Genomic DNA, 21,898 nt, shown 5'->3' on the forward strand with positions numbered 1-21,898 from the left:
CCAGAACAAGACGATCTGGGGGTGTCGCATGGGCAGCAGTTGTAAAGATCAGGGCTCCAGATGAGTGTGCGTGTTCCTTTCTGGGAGACAGCAGGGAGCTGTAGCAAGGCAAGGGGTGGAGGGAACGATGATGGCATCCCTCAGCCCGTGTTCCCTGAGAATACCTTCATGGCTCCTGGTGGTGTGCCCGACCTGAAGCTTGTCCCCGTGACACAAGCTCTGGGAGTAGCAAGGAGGCCTCTTTCATGGAAAGACAAGGGGTATGTTCCTGTCTGCCCCCCATGCAGTGCCCTGGAGTTGGTAGCCTGCCGAGAGCTGTTTCTCTGCTTGGTTGCAGTCCACTGGGACCCAGTGTAAGGGCCTGTTTAGCCAGAGCGACCCCACTTCGGTTGAACAGCCATTTTGTTGTTTATGCAGTAAAACTTAAACTGACCCTGCCCCCCTCCAGGGGAACTTACTTAAAAGCAAGTCTGGGAAACCTGTCCCAGGTAACAGCCCAAATACAAGGGTGGGTTTAGGTCAAGTGGAGACATCCAATCAGTGGGGGTGCATACAGTCTCCTAGCTACCAAGGAGTGTGGTCCCTGCCTTTTGGGCACCAATTCTCACCAAGGTGATAGGCTAGGGCAAATGTCTACTATGGGGTGATTTGTAGTTCAGTTGGCCACCTGTGTGTGGCCAGGCTCAACCACATGGCCTTTGCTCTATAAAAGTTAGTCTGTGAGGCAGGGAGGGGTCGTCGTCCTCTCTGTAAGGGGCGGCCCCTACCAGTCTGTTTGACCATCGTCTGATTCTTGATGCTTGGCACGAAATAAAGCTTTGCTTGACCACTTTGTATCAGTCTCACTCCTTTGACCGTGAACCCATTATTGGGGGACCCAACATTGGGGACCCGACACCAGGAACCCAAGCCATCCTGCTCCCCAGAGCCAGGTGATTCAGGGGTGACCCCTGGCAGCATTCACCCAAACCAAGGTACCTGACAGAGAAATGAGGCGCATATGAGATCTCCCCTCAGACGGATGTGGCAATCTGTAATTTGGCAGAAGGAGGGTGGGAAGATAAAGCTAGCTCCAAGGTCTCAGGAGGGAGGTACAGTCTGCATTTAGCTCATTAATGAGAAGCCTGCCCCTCAGGCTACAGCTCTGTTGATATGCTAATAGGCCTCTTTCACAGAAAGCGGGAGCTCCTGGGTCTATGCTGCTTGCTGTGCCTGGGGGGTGTTCATTTTTAAGAACTCTGACCTCATCCGTCATAATCCTGCGGGCCTCTGAGTTGTAGCCTCCCTGGCCACCGGAGCCAGGCGCTGTAGAGGTGTTCCCTGTCTGCAGCCACAAAAATCAGGGAAGAGTATAAGTGCCTCTCGGCAAGATACCAGTTTGCAGGAGCGAGGGGGAAGGAGAGCACAAAGACTGTGCTCCTCGGCCTTCCTTCCCTGAGCGCAGCTCCGCAGGCCCCTGGAAGTGTGTCACCCGGGAAACCTGCGCCCAGCCCAAAACACCTACACAAACACACAGGCCTCTTCTTGGAAACACCGGGGTGTGTTTCTAGCTGCTCTCGGTGCCGTATCCTGCGAGCAGCGGTCTGCCAAGAGCTCCGGTCTGCTCGTTACAGTCTCATGGCAGCCAGGGTCTCAAGTCCTCCAGATGTGAGTGGAGGGTCCTCTCTGGAGATAACGGCGGTGCTCCCGACCACAGCAGAGGGACAGTGCGAAGACGCAGTCAGTGGCTAGAGTGGAAACATGGTACACACCAGGGGGGGAAAAGAAGAAGAAAAAATTAAAAGGACAAGAAGAAAAAAGATGGTAACCTCCCCCCAAACTGGCTTTCATCAAGCCCTGGGAGAGCAGGGATGAGCGAGCCCCACAGACTGGAGAATAGAGATGGTGCAGCTAGTGTTAGTGAGGCCGAGGAGAAATGGGAATATGGCAGCCTCCTTCCCTGGAGAGATCCCAGTGGGCCCTTGCCCCTCGGCCCCATGCTTTGGAATTAGGAAATGATTCTCTTTTACATGAAGTCAGGGTGCTTTATGAGGGCTGCTTCTATGCTGGGCCCTGGGGAGAGTGAGTCTACTCAGACGTACTTTATGAGCTTTTCTTTCCTTTGTTTACCACAGCCCCATGGGTCTTGTGGGTGGGACCCCCACTGGTCTTAAAAGCCAAATGTTTTGAGGGCTCATTTCTCAGGTACTGGTATTTATAGTTGGGGTGCCTAGTGTATGGTGCAAAGCCCTTTGCTCCTCAGAGAGAAACTCTGGGTTTTGAGTTTTCTTCCAGTTGTGGGGTATCATACCTGGAGTGGAGACTGCTCAGCCTTTCCTGCTTGATTACATATGCTTTCTGTCTCAGTTGGAGACAAGTAGGGAGGGGTCAGTCCACCAATTATAGATTTTTTTTTGTCCCAAAGGAAATTGTTCTATATATTGCTATAGATTTGTTGTCTCCATGGGAGGAGGTGAGTTCAGGACCCTCCTATGTCATCATCTTGAACTGGAACCCCAAACTTTATTCTCACTTGTCTACGTAACAGAGAACATTCTATATGAGCATCCAAGGGATAAAGTAGCTTGGCCTATTATGACTTGTTCATTTTTTTTTAAAGATTTTAAAAATTGGGGTGCCTGGGTGACTCAGCCATTAAGCATCTGCCTTTGGCTCAGGTCATGATCCCAGAGTCCTGGGATCAAGCCCCACATCAGGCTTCCTGCTCAGTGGGGGGGGGGGCTGCTTCTCCCTCTCCCACTCCCCCTGCTTGTGTTCCCTTTCTTGCTGTCCCTCTCTGTCAAATAAAAACTAAATAAATAAATCTTAAAAAAAAAAAAAGATTTTTTAAAAATTTATTTATTTGAGAAAGAGAGCAGGAGCAGGGAGGGAGAAGCAGATGCCCCACTGAGCAGGGAGCCCAATTTGGGGGAATCCCTCAGACCCTGGAATCATGACCTGAGCCAAAGGCAGCACTAAACTGACTGAGCCACCCAGGCACCCCATGGCTTACACATTGTTTAACTTATTACTCCTAGTTTATATGGCATTTTTAAAATTCTGAAATATATATGTGAATAAAAATGATTTCATTTACAATTTTAGGTATACAGAAAAGTTGCAAAGAAAATGTAGAGAAAGTCTCTGTGTAAGGTTCACCCAGATCCCCCTAACATTTTATGTAACTATGACACATTTACCAAAAGCAAGAAATAGAATCTTCTAATCTAAATTACAGACGTTACCAGTTTTTCCACAAATGTCCTTTTTCTGTTCCAGGAACCAGTCCAAGCCACCACATTGAATTTAATGAAATATATTTCGAAAAAGCTTGTGTTAGCACCATATTTACTGACAGTTGTTAATACTGTGACTAAAAACTCATCATTAGCTTCATTATTTTGGACTGCCTTTTAGATTACCATATTGCGTATTGCTTTTGGTTCAAATTTTTGCTAACGATAGAGACTTACTTAAGAGGAAGATTCAAAACCAGTGAAATCAAGGTAATCATCTCTAGGATTCCATTGCAGTTTTAATAAGGGGGGAGCACAAAAATTGCTTAGATGAGAGGACATCATATTGTCTGAGTACCTAGAGTAAGACAGCAAAATAATTGGTGAGAAAAGAGAAAGTTTTAGGTGTTATTGCCAGAAGTTCAGTCTGAAAGTAAGACCAACCCACTCTGTCAGTCAGTGAAGGTTTTACACGAGGCAGGCACTGAGGAGATGCGAGAAATAAGAATGTTCCACAGTGGGTGAGGTGCGTGCCCGATTTGGGTTCGTTATCATTTCCTAGAAGTACACGGCCCACGGTTGAGCAGCTCCTAGAAAGTAGTATAAATTCTGGATGTTTCCACTTTAGAAGGAAAAACGGGTCTGTTGGCCTCACGTCTGCCACTCTGTCACATCAGGTTGCAAAAATAACTCTTGGTTACCTAGAGTTTGCAGAAGACCTTAGTCCCTTGCCATACAATATTTTAACTTTTGTTTAAAATACTGAATACCCCATGAAGAAATTTTTTCTTGACTTGAGGAAAAATCAAGATTATTTTCTTTGAAATGGCATTTAGTTTTATTTTATTTTTACATATTTGTTTATTGAAGTAATCTCTACATGCAAGGTGGGGCTCGAACTCACGATGCGGAGATCATCTGACTGAGCCAGCCAAGCACCCCTGAAATGGTCTTTTAGTGTTCCTGTAGTGGCCTCTGGCACTTGGCACCCTCGCAGGGTTTTGCAACGTGAAGCACCGTGCAGATGCTTGACTTGAGCCCCGGGGAAATCCTGAAGCTCCACTGCTTCGGAACCGGCGTTGTAGGAGCCAACCAGGCCAGAAGTACAATCAAGTCCCCCTAGCCTGGTGCCTTGAATGGCCCAAATGTATCAAGCTGCAAGTTAAAATAACCTGACCTCTCCTCACCACTTTCTCTCACACTTGTTCTATGGGCGGTTGTTGTGGTGGTGGTGGTGGTTTTTTTTTTAAGGTTTATGGTTTTAGATTTTGCATTGAGGTCTATAATCCTTTTTTTTTTTTTAAGTTTTTATTTATTTATTTGACAGAGAGAGAGACATCGAGAGAGGGAACACAAGGAGGGGGAGAGGGAGAGGGAGAAGCAGGCTTCCTGCTGAGCAGGGAGCCTGATGTGGGGCTGGATCCCAGGACTCTGGAATCACGACCTGAGTCAAAGGCGGATGCTTAACAACAGAGCCACCCAGAAGCCCCCTGTGGGGCTTGGCTTTCCTTTCCTTTCCTTTCCTTTCCTTTCCTTTCCTTTCCTTTCCTTCCCTTCCCTTCCCTTCCCTTCCCTTCCCTTTTCTTTTCTTTTCTTTTCTTTTCTTTTCTTTTCTTTTCTTTTCTTTTCTTTTCTTTTCTTTTCTTTCTTTAAGATTTCTATCTTTCTTTCTTTCTGTAAGATTTTGTTTATTTGACAGAGAGAGAGATCTCAAGTAGGCAGAGATAGGCAGAGAGAGAGGGGGAAACAGGTTCCCTGCTGAGTAGAGACCCTGATGTGGGGCTCGATCTCAGGGCCCTGAGACCATGACCTGAGCTGAAGGCAGAGGCTTAACCCACTGAGCCACCCAGGTGCCCCTTGTGGGCCATGTCTTGACCACTCTTTGAACGGGTCTTGTGCACTGGCCACTCTCAGATAAATCCATTCCTCAGACACTTTGTCATGGGAAGAGTCCCACTCAGTCCCAGCACAGGGGTACACTAAACTCTTACGTGAAATCTCCCCTCGCCTTGGGGCTGGAAATGCCTCTGACATGAGGGTGGGCGGCCTGGTGTATGATCCACGCTTCTCTTCTGTCCGCCCACAGGATCCTTTACTTCCTCCTCCTCCCCCTCCTTCCCCTTAGCCCCTGGTATCCTTAGGGGTGGAGTGGACCAGTGCCAGGAAGAAGCGTTGGGGATGGGAGTGGGGGTTGATGGTAGAGAAGGTCTCCTTCCTCCCAGGGCACATGTAATTCAGGACTGCACAGCGGAGCTGGGTCTGGTGGCATATTGTATTCTTTCTCTGATGACTGGCCTTGGCCTGCCCATGCCTCTTCTCCCACCCAGACCCTGTGCATCCTGCGGCCTCTGTCTATCCACCTTGGAATCACATCCACCTTGGAATCACATCACCCTTTCACATTCCATAGTCTTGCAGGAGCCTGTATGAGAAACACGTATCTTTTTCAGTTATTCTGTGCCTTTCATACTTTCTAATACCCAGCTTCAGGAGACAGATGCCAACCACTCCGGATGGCTCTCTCGAAGGCTCCTTGCTCACTTGGTATAAAGGATTCAGTGTCTCCCCTCTTCCGTCACAGGAGGAGTAGAAGGTGGAGATGCCGAGCACATGGGGAGCTCTCCAAAGTCTCACTTTTCACTTTCGTCTTCTTTATATCCTTGGGGTGGAAAGAGCTATTTGGTCTCCCCCTTTGCACACACTGAGTCTGGCACCTTGCTTTTGAAGCAGGGAGGTACTTACTGTCTTTTACCATCAGCTTTAGGACAAAAGAGAAGCTGAACACAGGACAAAGTTCCAATTCAACATCTTCTCAGTATCTTCAATGTGGTTATCTCTTCCAGTCACTTGTAATGTTCTCTCAAATTTATACTCCTTAAGAGTCATTTGTCGAAAGGAATGAGTGAATTGGAAGTTAAGAACTGTGTTGTATGTATATTTTTTCTTTTTTTTTTCTTTTTTTTTTTTTAAAGATTTTATTTATTTATTTGACAGAGAGAGATCACAAGTAGATGGAGAGGCAGGCAGAGAGAGAGAGAGAGGGAAGCAGGCTCCCTGCTGAGCAGAGAGCCCGATGCGGGACTCGATCCCAGGACCCCGAGATCATGACCTGAGCCGAAGGCAGCGGCTTAACCCACTGAGCCACCCAGGCGCCCCTATTTTTTCTTTTTTAAATAAAATCCCTGTCATTTATTTCCCTGGTCAATGTAGGTATGTATGCAAAACTTAGTGACTCTAGTATTTTTCCTTGGAAAATAAAAATAGAAACGGTCTGCCTTCAAGCACTCTGCCTGCTACAATGTGTCCTCTCTGGTGTAACCTAAAGATCACTTCTGAAGTGTGAGCCAAGAGAGCGAAGTTAGGTTCCAATTGCCCTGGATTCTGGGTTCATGAAGTTAATCACCAAGTAATAATTTTTTAAAATTCACTGGTTGTAAGATTGGTAAAACAGCTGTACGCTTAAGAAATCATTGACGAGGACTTTCCCCTTGATATGAATGCTTTGTCTAGGTTACTATTTAGCAATGAGAAGTAATTGCCTCTTATCATAAGCTTCATCTCAGATCCTACAGCCGAGAGTAAGGACCGATTGATGTGACTTAATAACCAAAACTGGATCCTACCCTCCTCCTCTAAATAAAAGAAACTAAAAACCAGACAGACATGAAGTAATCCACTGTCCTTTTTTTTTGTTGTTATTAAGCATACAGAAAGAACTTGAAAATCCTTGAGAAACGTCTTTAGAATTTGTTACATGTGAACGCTAAGTTGATTTTGTCCCCGCTTATTAGTGGACAGCTTATTTTGGCCATTAAGTCATTGAGAATGATTGCTGTCCGTCTGTTTCCCGTCCAGGGTCCTTGCACCGGGAATCAGCAGAGCTTGGCCCACAGCAGGCTGTGGGATGCAGTTGTGGGCTTTCTTCACGTATTTGCCCACATGCAGATGAAGCTGTCTCAGGTAAATCTTCCATCCTAAATGACAAAGACTGTAATCATTGGCAAATTCAACATGCTTACCTTTGTTTGAATATGATCTTTCTTGGATCACTTCTTTATACATCTTTTACTCTCTACATATTTCTTAAAGATTTTATTTATTTTAGAGAGAGTGGTATGGCGGGAGGGGGAGCAGAGGGAGAGGGAGAGAGAGATTCGCAAGCTGTGTGCTGAATGCAGAGCCCAACGTGGGGCTCGATCTCATTACCCTGAGATCACGACCTCAGCCGTAATCAAGATTCAGATGCTTAACCAACTGAGCCACCCAAGCACCTCTCTTTTACTCTATATTTTAAAAAGTTTTTTATTCAAGCATTTTATGCAAACTAAGAATGGGTGGGAGACATTATTCAAATTGGAGAACAAAAGATACTAAGGAGTTGAATTTAATAGAGAAATAACACAGTGTAGTCCTCAAACATTGTACATGTTACAGTCCTTCATAGACCCATATAGACTTCTTAGTGATTATTCACTAGAATTTTCCTCCTCCATCCAGGTGACTGAAAAAGGATTTGTAATGTACAAATCCCTTGTGAAAGAGAAGCAGTTTCCTTACTGAGTCATAAATGAGCAGCTGATCTCAGTAGATGAGATTCACTCATCAACAGGACATTTAATTTTGTGAAAGTCAGAGAAAAACTTCGTAAGGATAAGCACATAAAGAACAGATTTACAGAAAAGAGTAAATAAGTCTCTTTAATGCGGTGAACTTTGATGACGGGTCCTGAGATCTGACATACCTGTCAGGGTGTGGGGTGTTTGCCCGGTGTCAGGTAGAAGAAAGACTGCAGGATTTAAGGCCAGACCATTGCCAGTCCTACCCAGTGTTTTCATTCACATGTCCCTACAGTATGCCTGCACCAGCTCTCTTTCCTCCTGTGAAGTAGGGACAATTGCACACCACCACCCCCCCCCCCCACCACCAGTGGTTACAAGCAGGAGCCTATTGTTAAAGCCAGGCATAGGTTCAAGTGGTGAGGACAGGTTTTCGTCAGTAATAACTATCACAGTAGGGAAATGTACAGAGGTGAGTGGGTGTTTTAAAGGGAGAATGAGGCACCAGGCATGGGCGGGTGGGGGCAGTAGAGGTAGGAAGGGAGAGATCACAAAGGGTTGGTCAGTGTAGATACGATTAGGCCAGCTGTGTCCACAGGCTGGCAATTACTGAAGTTCAGCTCCTACCCTCATACAGAGACGGGAGATGAGACCGGTTCCCCCAGAGTCAGCAGGCACACACAGGGCAATTTTTTTTTTTTTTTTTTTTTTTTTTTTTTAAGCAGTCTTGAGCTTCTCCAGGCAGTCCCTCTAAGGTGGGCTAAGGCCACCCTAGGGGATGCAGCCTTAAGATGGTAGAAACGCTATTAGAATTTTGTTCAAGTCTTTGAGCCTCAGATTACACCCTGGTTGAAAAGAGGACTCAGAAGAGCCTGGCTTGAGTTTTGTCAACATCTAATTATTGATGACTTCCACCAAATAAGGAAATAACATGATTCTTTCATCTAATCACCAGTGGCATTTTAGTGAATAAAGGAAACCAACATGAACCAAATTTATACACTTTCAAGGGAGTTCTCATTCTAGTGTAGTTCCATCATTTTATTAACATGTGGTGCTACCTAGTAGTCGTTCAGTTTGTAGACCTAGCCAAGGGAACACTATTTAGAAAGTCTCATTTTTCCAGCCTCATATTTAGCAAAATCTAAATGAATAAAATGACTGCCTTGTATAATTATTTAAAAAGAAATAAAGCATAGTTTCAAATCAAAAGAAAATTTGGTGAGTCATAATGTCATAATGTTGATGTAAGTACATTCTGTGTTTCAAGATGCGGAATCTAAGCAGTTGAGGTTCGGACACAATGTATCTTTGTAAAAGAATTTTTTTCGTGGCAAAAAAATCAAAAGCAAACACAAACAAACAAAAAAACCCAGAAAATCTTAACCAGAAAAATATCAGGGTGTTGAATAAAATTGGTAAATAAGATACATTATACATTGTTCATATAGGTGTTACTTGGTTATATTTTTGTTAGATTGATGTAAATTTACATCATATCACTGTTTTGCCTATTTTTCCTAAATAAGTTAATTCTTACAAAACACATAGCATTTTTGTGTAATAAGTTAGGAAGAAAGAAAAACAAATTCAGTCTTCAAGTAAAAGAAAGACGTCTGATGTGTGGAGGCACCTGAGTCTTGCACGCTGCTGGAGAATCTGCTGCTGCTTTCATCCTTCTGTTAGACTTATTCATTGTCCTCACACATACCTTAATAAAATGAGATACAATCAGTAGTAAATACTAATTCTGAAGTATACCTCTTTGCAATAAGCTACATACTTACACTTGGTCTTTCTTTTATTTTATGATCCCGGAAAGTGTTTACGATGGGTGAAGCAGTACTCTTTGTGAGAATAAGTATGCCCTCATATTATCTCAAATGCAGAAATATACTATGATTTTATATATATGATGCATTATGTGTTCTATGTTACTATAACCTGTGTTAATGTTTTCAGGATTCCAGTCAAATTGAGCTCTTAAAAGAATTAATGGATCTTCAGAAGGATATGGTGGTCATGTTGCTGTCCATGTTAGAAGGTAATCTTGATTTATATTTTCAAGTACCCATTATTCTTTTATTTCAAGGATCAATAGGTGCTTGCTTGTGAAGTCCACCTGCCACAAAGAATGAAATATCAACACTGAGATATGACAGATAACCGTGGATTTATCGCTGGCTTTATTACTGTTTTCTCCAAGTTATCTTTTTAAAAAGAGATATCTTGCTTATCTCGGTTTATATAGTGGTGGGATGAAACCAGTAGTAATGTTTAGGGACATTTCTACTAAAGAATACTACTCTCCAGACATAGTACATAACGATTTTATTCATTTGTTAGTCTGTGATCAGTGGGGACTATGGGCAATTGAATAACTCCCAACTGTGTAAAGCACTGCGTTGAGCTGGCTGCACTGTGACTCTTGGGGGGTTATTCACATCCTGCAGGAAGAGGAGGACAGAGGCCATCGGCCCACATAGCAGCCGCTGGTGGCAGTCTCGTGGTCCCACCATGTGCCTCCCTCAGCACTCATCTCTGTCTTTTCTCTTTCCAACTTGTCTTTCTCTGCTACTGCATTTCTCTTCTGTGTCATGCAGTAATAAGCATGGTGGTCAAGAGCTTGGGTTCAAATCCCCAGTTCCCTACTTCCTAGTGACTAGTGCAACCCTTGCACTAGTTCCTTCTCCACTTCCTCCCTGTGAATGGAGGTGGTGACAGAGGGAATGTGAGAAGTCTGTGAAATCACGTGAATAGGACCAAAGCCATTAAAAAACCGTTTGCTTTTGTTGCCTATCCTTCTTTCTTGAATCCCTCCTAATTTTTCTCTGGTTCTTAGTCTGTCGTGCTTTGCATAACTACAGGAGGCATGCCGTGTGCTAGAACTTCAAAGATGCAGAAACCTTAGGTGGCAGTCATTATATAGCCTCTGAGTGCAGGATGCTTTACCATGACGTCACATCAAATTTTAGTCTGGATGACAGTAACGACAAGCAGAATAATAGTAGGAGCAGCAGTGATTGCCCCCGTGACAACGTAAATTCACCCGCTGTCACGTATCAGCTCATCTAATCCTCATGCCAGGGTGACGAGTTTGATAGTATCATTATCGTTATTTAGCACATGAGGAAACTGAGGCACCGACATCTGCCCAGTTGCTTAGCTAGAAGATGGTGGAGCCTGGATTCAAACCCAACAGTGCGGCTCCCGAGCCCATGCTCATAACCATGGTGTTTACTGCGGCACGAGGGGACGCCAGCAGACCTCACCACGTGTCTTTGTTCTGTTTCTGTCTTGATGTTACACTGCACATTCTGTTCGAGGAATAGGAGCGTTCTGTGACTCTATAATTTAGGATACTATCTAATTTTCTCAAGCTTATCAGTGATCTCCCATTTTCTGACAATAAATATTCTGGACCATGAAGAAATGTAGGGAGAGGGCTTTACATTGTAAACCAGAAAGAGCATATAATTTGCTTTCAGAGGATCCGTTTGAAGTCCTGGCACTCGCCCCCACTAATCCTGTCGCAATGGGCACATTGATTTTGCCTTGCTAAACTTCACTTTCCTCAATAGTAAAATCAGAATTAATGAAAAAGTACCTGCCTTACGGACCTATGAACATTAAATAGGGTATTGTCTTCAAGTAGTGATTTTTCAATCTTTTTTTTTTTAAGATTTTATTTATTTATTTGACAGAGACAGTGAGAGAGGGAACACAAGCAGGGGGAGTGGGAGAGGGAGAAGCAGGCTTCCCGCTGAGCAGAGAGCCCAATGTGGGCTTTGATCCCAGGACCCTGGGATCATGACCTGAGCCGAAGGCAGAGGCTTAACCCACTGAGCCACCCATGCACTCCCTCAGTGATTTTTCAATCTTAAAAAGCTGTCCAGATGCTCTTCTTTATTATTAGCATGAAACTGGACTTCAGTTTCTGGCTTTAGGATATAAATGTTTTCCCCATTTTCTCTATTCGAGAACATGTTGCTTTCTTGATCGATTTGAAGGGGAAAAAAAAAAAACAACAGCTTTTGTTCAAATATTGCTGTATTCCTGTTAGTCTAACCACTTTGCAAAAACGATTTTGCATGTGTTTATGTAATCCCTCCTTTAAACTAGAGTTTGCAAATCACTGTCCCTCTTTTCCTGAGACTTCATGCAGTGGAAGATAAACAAGGAGCCATCCTTGATTCAGAAGTCATGTAAGATTTATATTGTCCTTTTTTTCTGTAGACACTGATTTTATCAAAAATGTTGCCTTTGAACACATCCAATTCTTGCCCACCAGGAAATGTTGTCAATGGAACCATCGGCAAGCAGATGGTCGACATGCTCGTGGAATCTTCCAACAACGTGGAGATGATTCTCAAATTTTTTGACATGTTCTTAAAACTAAAGGATTTGACCTCTTCTGACACATTTAAGGAATATGATCCTGATGGCAAGGGAGTCATTTCCAAGAGGGACTTCCATAAAGCAATGGAGAGCCATAAGCACTACACGCAATCTGAAACCGAGTTTCTTTTGTCCTGCGCGGAGACCGATGAAAACGAGACCCTCGACTATGAAGAGTTCGTGAAACGGTTCCACGAGCCCGCGAAGGACATCGGCTTCAACGTTGCGGTTCTCCTGACCAACCTGTCTGAACACATGCCCAATGACACCCGGCTGCAGACCTTCCTGGAGCTGGCCGAGAGCGTGCTGAACTACTTCCAGCCCTTCCTGGGCCGCATCGAGATCATGGGAAGCGCCAAGCGCATTGAGCGGGTCTATTTCGAAATCAGCGAGTCCAGCCGCACACAGTGGGAGAAGCCCCAGGTCAAGGAGTCCAAACGGCAGTTCATATTCGATGTGGTCAACGAAGGGGGAGAGAAGGAGAAGATGGAGCTCTTCGTCAACTTCTGCGAGGACACCATCTTCGAGATGCAGTTGGCGGCGCAGATCTCAGAGTCGGATCTGAATGAGAGGTCGGTGAACAAGGACGAGAGCGAGAAGGAGAAGCCGGAAGAGCAGGGGCCCAGGATGGGCTTCTTTTCCATCCTGACGGTCACGTCGGCCCTGCTGGCTCTCAGGTACAATGTCTTGACCCTCATGCGGATGCTTAGCCTGAAGAGCCTGAAGAAACAGATGAAGAAGGTGAAGAAAATGACCGTGAAGGACATGGTCACAGCCGCCTTCTCATCCTACTGGAGCGTCTTCATGAGCCTCCTGCACTTCGTGGCCAGCGTTTCCAGAGGCTTCTTCCGCATTGTCTGCAGCCTGCTGCTGGGGGGCAGCCTGGTAGAAGGAGCGAAGAAGATCAGGGTGGCGGAGCTCTTAGCTAACATGCCGGACCCCACCCAGGACGAGGTGAGGGGGGATGGCGAGGAGGGGGACAGGAAGCCCATGGAGGCCGCCCTGCCCTCGGAAGACCTCACAGACCTGAAGGAACTGACGGAGGAAAGCGACCTCCTTTCGGACATATTCGGCTTGGATCTGAAGAGAGAAGGAGGACAGTACAAACTCATTCCTCATAACCCGAACGCTGGCCTCAGTGACCTCATGAGCAACCCGGTCCCCATCCCCGATGTGCAAGAAAAATTCCAGGTAATGGGCTCTAAGTCACCGTAGCCCTCTGGCTGTTGGGTGGGTGTGAAAAATGAACCCTACACCCGTTCTCCGGCTGGCACCAGAGCGCTCTTACATACGTGCCTTGACCTTCCAAAGGGAAGCGCTCGGCAACTCTGGCCTTGTTAAGGAGCCTTTACAAATTACTGAAGTATCTTAAACTGTTGAGGTCTAAGCTTAAGTTCCCACCGTGAAGACAGCCATCAGTGGAGCGATCATCCCATCCACACATATCTTATGAGTCTTAACCATGTGCCTAATGCCCCTGGGTGTCACAGTGCATCCAAGGAAACAGAAGATGTGACCACGGCTTTCAGACCGCCTTAGAGAGTTTGTTAGAAAGATATCGCTGACATTCACGAAAAAACTGGGAAACCAGTAAGTGCGCAACAGTGTAGACAGACTGTAGGGTCACAAACGTTGAGAAAGCAGAGACATCACTCTGATTGGGAGTAGTTCGGTAAAACTTAAAGGGTGAGGAACTTTTGAGTAGGGGATGAGGTGAGGAAGGTACTTCTGAGGGACGAAAAGAAAGCGAGGAGGAGCCCAGCAGGTCTGTCCTCACTGCTGGCGGGGAGGGCTGAGTGCGGAGGAAGCTGAGGATTTAGACCAGCAGAGTGAAGGGCTTGTGTGGGAAGCGGTTCTCTTCTGCGGGTTATGATCTGCCTCGTGGCCACATGCATAGGTGACGTGTGATCCTGCTTTTCTTTCTTCTCCCCCTTGGTTCATTCAAGGAACAGAAGGTGAAAGAGGAAGAAAAGGAGGAAAAAGAAGAAAACAAATCTGAACCCGAAAAGGCCGAGTATGTGTCGTTTCTGTATACTTCCCTTTGTTTCAGTCAGTCTCTGTTGCTCGCTCTCCCTCCCCTCTGAGGCCATGCTGGTCAGTCTCGTGCTACACGACAAAATCCGCCATCCCAGAGGAGAGGCTCTGTGGCCCGGGAGTTGGGGAGGACCCCTCGGGCTGCCACACCAACTCTTCCTCCTTGTTCCATGAGGATTCTGTTTGTGGATGGCTCCGGGGATTCCGTGTAATGCAGTCCACAGGCACCGACTGCTTCCGTTCTGTGCCTAAAACCATGCAGACGCCCCTGTCCTTGTAAGCCGGGGAGGAGACAAAGGTTCTGAACGCCATTGCATGCATTTCTTGCAGTGACGTCCCTCAGAGCGTGGCCCCAGAGCCACAAGCATAAAAATGGCCTGGTGAATTTGTTAAAACAAAGATCCATCCCTGGGCCCCACTGCAGAGATCCCTAATACGGCAGGTCTGGTGCAGGACCCAGAACTCTTCAGTCCACCCTCCCACATTCCTGGTGCTACAGAGCAATAAAAAATAAAGATCTGAGTGCAAAGCAATAAAAATGGATCACTTCCTCATAACCCTGGCTTTCTGTTAACCATTGAAACCTACATCTTTCCCCCAGTTCAGATTGTTTCATGTGCATACTTTTATAAATCTGCGAAGTCAAATTTGAAGTGCCCATAAGAGCCACTGTGCTCTCATAGCACTTGTATTTTTCCCTTTGTTGTTTTCTTTGGCTATTATTTGTAGTTGGCTCTATTTATAGATCCTTCTTGGTTGTAAAAATGGCCACGTTAATGACTGTTTTAGTGAAATGAAACAGTATGACAGTCATTTCAGGGATAAATCTTCCATGTTAAAAGGGATGTTAGATAGACCTCGTACAGGTTAAGTATGAGTTATATATATGCGACTACCCATAAAAATACTTTCATGAAGGATTGTGGTATTTTGTACCCGGAAGGGGTGTAGGTGTCAAATTTCAGTGCTTCTAACTCTATAATTGTCTGCAAAATGAGTATCTTGACATGCTTTATACATGTGAACAGCCAAATGCATATGCCTCAGTCCTAACGGCTGGTCAGTGTTAAAACTAAACATTAAAGTTGTAATTTAAAAAGAAGGTTGTTTGAAAGTCACAGCAAAAAAAAATGTCATTGATACTCTTTTTACCTAAATGTTTTTATCTCACAGCTGGAAGGTTATGCACTACATATGGCTATAAAGACACTTCAAGCCTATAAAATGTCCTTTAGATTTGAACTTCACAGGATTGTCCATCTATGGGAGATGGGCAAAGGCAGGAAATCCTAGCCCTCATTCTAAAATTCTGAATATCATAGTGGACTAGAAGAGGAACCAGTTTTCAACAGTGATACTTTGATTTAAATACTTATTCATTTGTATAATTTGGCACAAACTTGTTACCTCTTTAGTTTCTGGTTGGCTTATATTTCATTCATTTGTGTTTATAGGGGAGAAGATGGAGAAAAAGAAGAAAAAGCCAAAGAAGAGAAGGGTAAACAGAAGTTGAGGCAGCTCCACACACACAGATATGGAGAGCCAGAAGTTCCTGAGTCAGCGTTCTGGAAGAAAATCATAGCATATCAACAGAAACTTCTAGTAAGATGTTTTAGAGTGAATATTGTTATTAGTAGTTTGTGAGACCGTAATAATTCAGGCCCAGTAAATATTCGTTGATCTTTCCTTGGGTGGCAATCAGGGGACCCAGTCAGTCCTACAAGTATGTTTTATTTGCTCACTTGAGTGTGTTCATATTTTATAATAAATGCCTATGGTCCGCTGCTCCCTGTCACCAGACCATAAGCTGCATACATGTCCACATTACCTGAGACCGTCTGATATAGTGACGGCCAGCAGAGGGCAACCAACATCTTCCCACAGAGACTTTAGGGCAGATTAATAAATAAACTCTGTGGGCCATTGGTGAGGGTCTGTGGTGCATGAAAGCAAAACACGACCGTAAGGGTACAAGTAGATTCATATTGCTATTCCAGAACTGGGTTCATCAGGTTTTCCTAGAACATCACCTTTTTATTAAAAGCCCAGTTACAAAAACATTATAGTAGTGAACCAGCTTCCTCCTGATAATAAGAAGACCTATTCAAAGTTACTCTTTAAATAGAAATGAGGAAAGAAGGGAATGAAAAAAAAAGGACATTTATGTAGTGTCCTATATATTTTGTAAAAATGCTTGCCAAATAAAATGCATATTCGTATTTGAAAACCCAAGAAAGGAGGTGTAGTTCTCTGTTCATATTCATACAAGATGGAATTCATAAAAATTTTGGTTGAAAGGCCTTTTAATATAATAATATATACTGTTTTTTAATATAATAATATATACAGTTTTTTAAGGCAGGAAAATGTTGGGAGATGAATGTGCAGAATAAACCTACAGGAGGGGCTAACCAACAATGTCAGACCTAGAAACCAAGGCCAACGTTCTTCGCATTAACACCGTTTGAAAGTCAAAATCATATTTAGTGTTTTACAGCCTTTGCAAAATCAAAAGTGGACAGGAACACAGTATATTCTAGCCCTTCGCCTATAAGGAAATGGATTGTCCTCAGTAATTATATATTCTACCTGCTTATATGTAAATAAATATTACACATTCTTATATCATTTATGCAAACATATTTTAATGAATAGTTTCAACTATATCTTCTTAAATTATCTTGTATTTTCCCTATATCATTTAGTACAAAGTATCCAAACGTAAACATTTTGTAGATACCCCTGGATAATCACAGATTTTCAGTGTTGTGATAGTTGCCATGGCGCAGGGGCATAGATGGTAGGGCAGGAGGTTGAAAGGGCTCACTGATAACCCTCCACAGCCCCAGTGGGTTCCTGAAGACTGCATTTAACTACAGGCACGGAGAGCCAGTCAGTGAGGTCTTCTTACGTCATCTGCCTCAGGGTCATGTGTTCTCTGTTTTCCTGCTTCTCTTTCCAATACGACTTTCTCTCCCCACCATTTTGTCTACACAAGACTAATCACAGCCACATCAGGCCACACGAGGCCCCCTGTCCTTCAGGTCTTTGTGACCTGCCAGCTCAGATAACCAAGGCTACAGCCTCTGTGACCCAGTTCCAGCCTTTTGCAAGGAGAACCAATGCGAACCAGTCTGTGGCGGGCTGCCTTAGTCTGTAAGCCATGGCAGTAAAGGTAGGGTCCTGGGTGGGAGATGACACCAGCCAAATGGGGTGTGTACATGGAGACTGATAATGGGGTACGTTGTCATCTTGATAGGACCTGTCATGCGAAAGCCCCTGGCATATCCTCTTGGATGTCTCGTTGACATCTCCCACTTCGTAGTAAAACAGAGACTTGATATCTCCCCATTGACTTTTTCCTTAAACCTACTTCTCCTTTGGGTGTTTTTTCCAGTCGCTAAATGGCACCAACCATGTAATGTCCTTTAGATTTGAACTTCACAGGATTGTCCATCTATGGGGGATGGGCAAAGGCAGGAAATCCTAGCCCTTATTCTAAAATTCTGAATATCATAGTGGACTAGAAGAGCTAGCTAGATAGCTAGAGCTATCTGACTCCAAATCCAGAAGTTACTATATCTGAATCCTTTCTTTCTTGCCTCCATCAAATCCAATCCAGCAGGAATTCTTCCCAGTTCTGTCTTCCAGGTATAGCCAGAGTCTGCTCCGTTCTTCCATCTGCACAGCTCCCCCTAGACCAGGCCACCACCACCAGCATCATCCCCTCCTGCGCTCCTGTGGTAGCTCTGATTAGTCCCCTTGCTTCCACTCGCCTCCTGTCTCCCACACAGCAACTGGAATAATCTTTCTAAATTATAATCTGGTCATATCAAGCCCCCTTCAGATCCCCTGATAGCTTGCCATCCCACCTAGAATAAAGTAATAATTCCAGTTATAATAACAAGATTATAACTAACTTTCCCTCCATGAACTTATCCTCAGAGCAAACTTCTGAGGAAGCTTCTGTTGTTATGGCCACTTTACAGATGGTAGAAGGGATGCTGTCGGAGTGCTTAAGTGCTTGTCTGCATTTGCAGTGAGCGAGTGCGCAGCGTAGCTCCAGAGGTCATAAACCAACCCACTGCATGGGAAGGAACATTACAAACTTTACCAGAAGCCTGTAAGCCTATGTCCACCTCACCTCTCTGACCTCATGTGCTCCTCGTCCCTCCTCTTCTCTCTCACTGTCCCCAACAACACTGTTACTCTGAACTCAGAACCTTCGTCCTCCCAGCCCATGTGCTCTCTCTTTCTCTCTCTCATACACTCTCCCCAGTTGCTTACTTGCCTTGCTTTCCCATGGTATTCAGGACTGTGCTCAAATGTCATTTCCTAAAATAAGCCTTCCCTGACCCATCTATCTAAAATAGCACCCCCAGGGTGCCTGGGTGGCTCAGTTGGTTAAGCAACTGCCTTCGGCTCAGGTCATGATCCCGGAGTCCTGGGATTGAGTCCCGCATCGGGCTCCTTGCTCGGCAGGGAGTCTGCTTCTCCTGCTGACCTCTCTACTCTCATGCTCTCTCTCTCAAATAAATAAATAAAATCTTAAGAAAAAAAAAATAAAATAGCACCCCTTAACCTGATGGCTTTTCCTTCAAAGCATTAGCATCCTTTGAGATTATGTTTTGTTTCATTTTATCTTTAATCTGTGGATGTGCTTATCATTTCTATCCTCCACTGGTGGCCCAGATTTTCTTATTTGCTGTTACGTCTACAGCACCAAGAGCGCTACTTGATACAAAGTAGACTCTTGAGAAATAGTTTTGGGTAAAGGAAGGAATGCTGTTTAAATTGTCTGCACATGTCAATCTCAATTCATTGACCTTTTAATCATTTTTTTCACCTTCAGAACTATTTTGCTCGCAACTTTTACAACATGAGAATGTTAGCCTTATTTGTCGCATTTGCAATCAATTTCATCTTGCTCTTTTATAAGGTACGTACGTCTTGGTCTTTCAATAACCAGTACGAAACTACAGATGGACTGAATTGCATGTATAGAGTTCACAAATCCACTAATGAGCACGTCTAAACCCATTCTAAAATGTTTTGATGAAAGAGGAACCTAGAGGTCAAGCACGTCACTGACAGTCTAGTAAGGCAGTAGATTTTTTCCTCGGAACTAAGTGGGAAATGCCTCAGCTGATGAGCATTAATTCAGTGGAGGGTCTCCCCAGTGTCCCTCACCTCATTTGGCTGAATTTCTCACTTGTTACCACTTCCGGGTCTGGCATAACTTCATTACGTCAAATTCTTTGGATAATTGGGAAGGTGGCTTAGCCATCTGTACTCCCCACCCCCCACCCCTCCCCCCACCCCCGGCATGCCTTAGAATCCTCCTAAGTCTTGCTTGGATTAGAAGGCATTTTAAAGAGTGTGCTCATTATTTGCCATCAGTTTTTGAAAAGCTATCTTATTTTTAGCCCTTGCTTTTAGTCTTTTCATGGGACACAGGCTTCATCTCTGCCTCTTTGCTGGGTTTCCATTGGGTTTCTGGTTTCTGGTATCTTAGAGGAAGCGAACTGACTCTACTTTAAATGGTTTGAATCAGGTCTCCACTTCTTCTGTGGTTGAAGGAAAGGAGCTCCCCACACGCAGTTTGAGTGAAAACGCCAAATTCAGCAGCCTAGACACTGGCTCGCCCCGAATCATCGCGGTTCACTATGTCCTGGAGGAGAGCAGTGGCTATATGGAGCCCACACTGAGGATCCTAGCTGTTCTCCACACGGTCATTTCTTTCTTCTGCATCATCGGATACTACTGCTTGAAAGTAAGATAGTAAGGCACCAAGGTACCTGTGTCTGTGTGTGCACGTATCTGTTGCAGGCTGGACTTCTGGGGAAGCAGACTCTGAGATGGGAAAATTTACCTGCATGGAGATTATTAGGGAATGTTCTATGAGTCAACACCTGTGGGGCAAGGGAAGGAAGCAGAGTGCAATGGAGGGACAAGTGGGGCTACTGTTCAGACACGACAGGGCACATGCGCGGGCCTCAGTCCACGAGGGTGGGATACCCCTACACGGTTGTCTTGGGTTGGGGCATTGGAGGCTTGTCTCCAGGGCTCCACATTGGCTACAGACTGTCCCTGCAAGGGCAGGTGGCTTTGGGCCTTCTTACTGTAGCTTTCTGTCTCATATTGGTAATCATTCCTATAATGGCCAGTTTCACCAAAACTTGACCCCACAGAAGTAACCCACCCTGTGTCCCAGCGATGCTCTGGGTTACAGAATACGTCATGTGGAACCTGAGTCATTTGAATTGTCCTTTGTTAGGAATGTATCTAAAACCTTCATGGCAGAAATGCTTTTTATAGTTTGTTGCATTTCACCCAGAAAATAATAGAGCTCTATCCCTAGATCCCTGCCAAGAGAATAGAATTTGGTGAATAGAACTCAAGAGTCTCTGAGTGCTCAGGGCTGCCCATTACTTTTGCAAACCTCTTTATTTTTCCCTAGCAAGATCCCTTTTCATGGTAACACTTTATTTCACTGTCCCCTGCCTCTGATTGTGAAACTTCTAGAAGACTTTGAAAAACCAGAGCCTGGAGTAAAAGACTATAATGTAAAATTTTCTTCAGCAATTCCTCTCCTTTTCTTTACTGTTTTATGAGTTGGGGCAGGAGGAGGTATTCTTGAATACTTCCAGAATGTCTGCATCCTCTTCATATCTGTGCGCTGCATAAAATCTGTCCAGATGAGGCGATAAGAATCAATATATTCTGGAAATATTTGGGCAAACTGACAAAGATTTTTGCAGAAATTAAAGTTTATTTCAAAATGCATTTTGGACACTGAGCATAGAATCAGATTTCGCAAATAAAACTGCACTTGTTAGGAGCATACATTTTGAAACCTTGGTAACATTGCTATATTTTATTGTAGCTGTGTGTGTCTCAGATATATAAAAAGATATATTATAATAAAAGATGTATCTTCTCTTTAATATTTAAAAATGATTTCTTTAGTGCAAATATGTGTAAAATTCTATGTGTTTGGAAACATAGGGTTGTACATGGTATCTGTTCCATTTCTATTTTTCCTAAACCTCTAGATGTTCCTTTCTGCCTAAATATAACCAATTCATTTTCACTCAGTTTTGGTTCCAGAAAGTAACATGGGAAATATTTCTTTTTCCAAAAAGCTGTTTTGTACAGATAGTGACCACAAGAGATACCAGTAAATCTAAACTAATTTTAACATGTTTATTTTTTCAAACGTAGGTCCCATTGGTTATTTTTAAGCGAGAAAAGGAAGTAGCTCGAAAACTGGAATTTGATGGGCTTTATATTACAGAACAACCTTCAGAAGATGATATTAAAGGCCAGTGGGATAGACTTGTAATCAACACACAGTGAGTAAAGAATTACATGAGACATTTCTATGTTCAAAAATTTTAAGACAAAAAAAAAAAATGCTGGAGTTCTTACAGATTTGTCAAAAGTTTAGCAGAGGTGAATAATAGTGATATTTTCAGCCAAGAAAATCAAAAGACTAAGCGCTGTCAGCTTAATGGATGCCATCCATTTTTTCCCATCTGTGTTCTGAATTCCTTAATCAAAAATGGCTTTGAGTCCATTTTCACAGGAGTGATGGAACGTGACATCCATTACTCAGTGTTCAGGGAAGAGCACAGTTAGAGGTACATAACTACAGTGCAGGGTTCTCTCCTCCAAAAGCACAGAGGAGGCAGA

At 44.1% G+C, this 21,898-nt stretch overlaps 1 protein-coding gene across 8 annotated transcripts in view; it reads left to right on the forward strand.

Moving 5' to 3' along the window:
- Positions 1 to 21,898, forward strand: part of RYR2 (ryanodine receptor 2) — a 738,447-nt gene that overhangs the window by 683,101 nt on the left and 33,448 nt on the right. For all 8 annotated transcript variants that reach the window (XM_047702071.1, XM_047702073.1, XM_047702075.1 and 5 more), the window contains 8 exons: positions 7,071 to 7,175; positions 9,734 to 9,815; positions 12,063 to 13,360; positions 14,116 to 14,183; positions 15,658 to 15,805; positions 19,056 to 19,142; positions 19,758 to 19,976; positions 21,428 to 21,558. In XM_047702071.1, the coding sequence (XP_047558027.1) occupies positions 7,071 to 7,175; positions 9,734 to 9,815; positions 12,063 to 13,360; positions 14,116 to 14,183; positions 15,658 to 15,805; positions 19,056 to 19,142; positions 19,758 to 19,976; positions 21,428 to 21,558 (2,138 nt within the window). The remainder of the gene's footprint in view (positions 1 to 7,070; positions 7,176 to 9,733; positions 9,816 to 12,062; positions 13,361 to 14,115; positions 14,184 to 15,657; positions 15,806 to 19,055; positions 19,143 to 19,757; positions 19,977 to 21,427; positions 21,559 to 21,898) is intronic.

The sequence above is a fragment of the Lutra lutra genome, chromosome 14 (assembly GCF_902655055.1).
Source record: "Lutra lutra chromosome 14, mLutLut1.2, whole genome shotgun sequence".
Taxonomy (NCBI): Eukaryota; Metazoa; Chordata; class Mammalia; order Carnivora; family Mustelidae; genus Lutra; species Lutra lutra.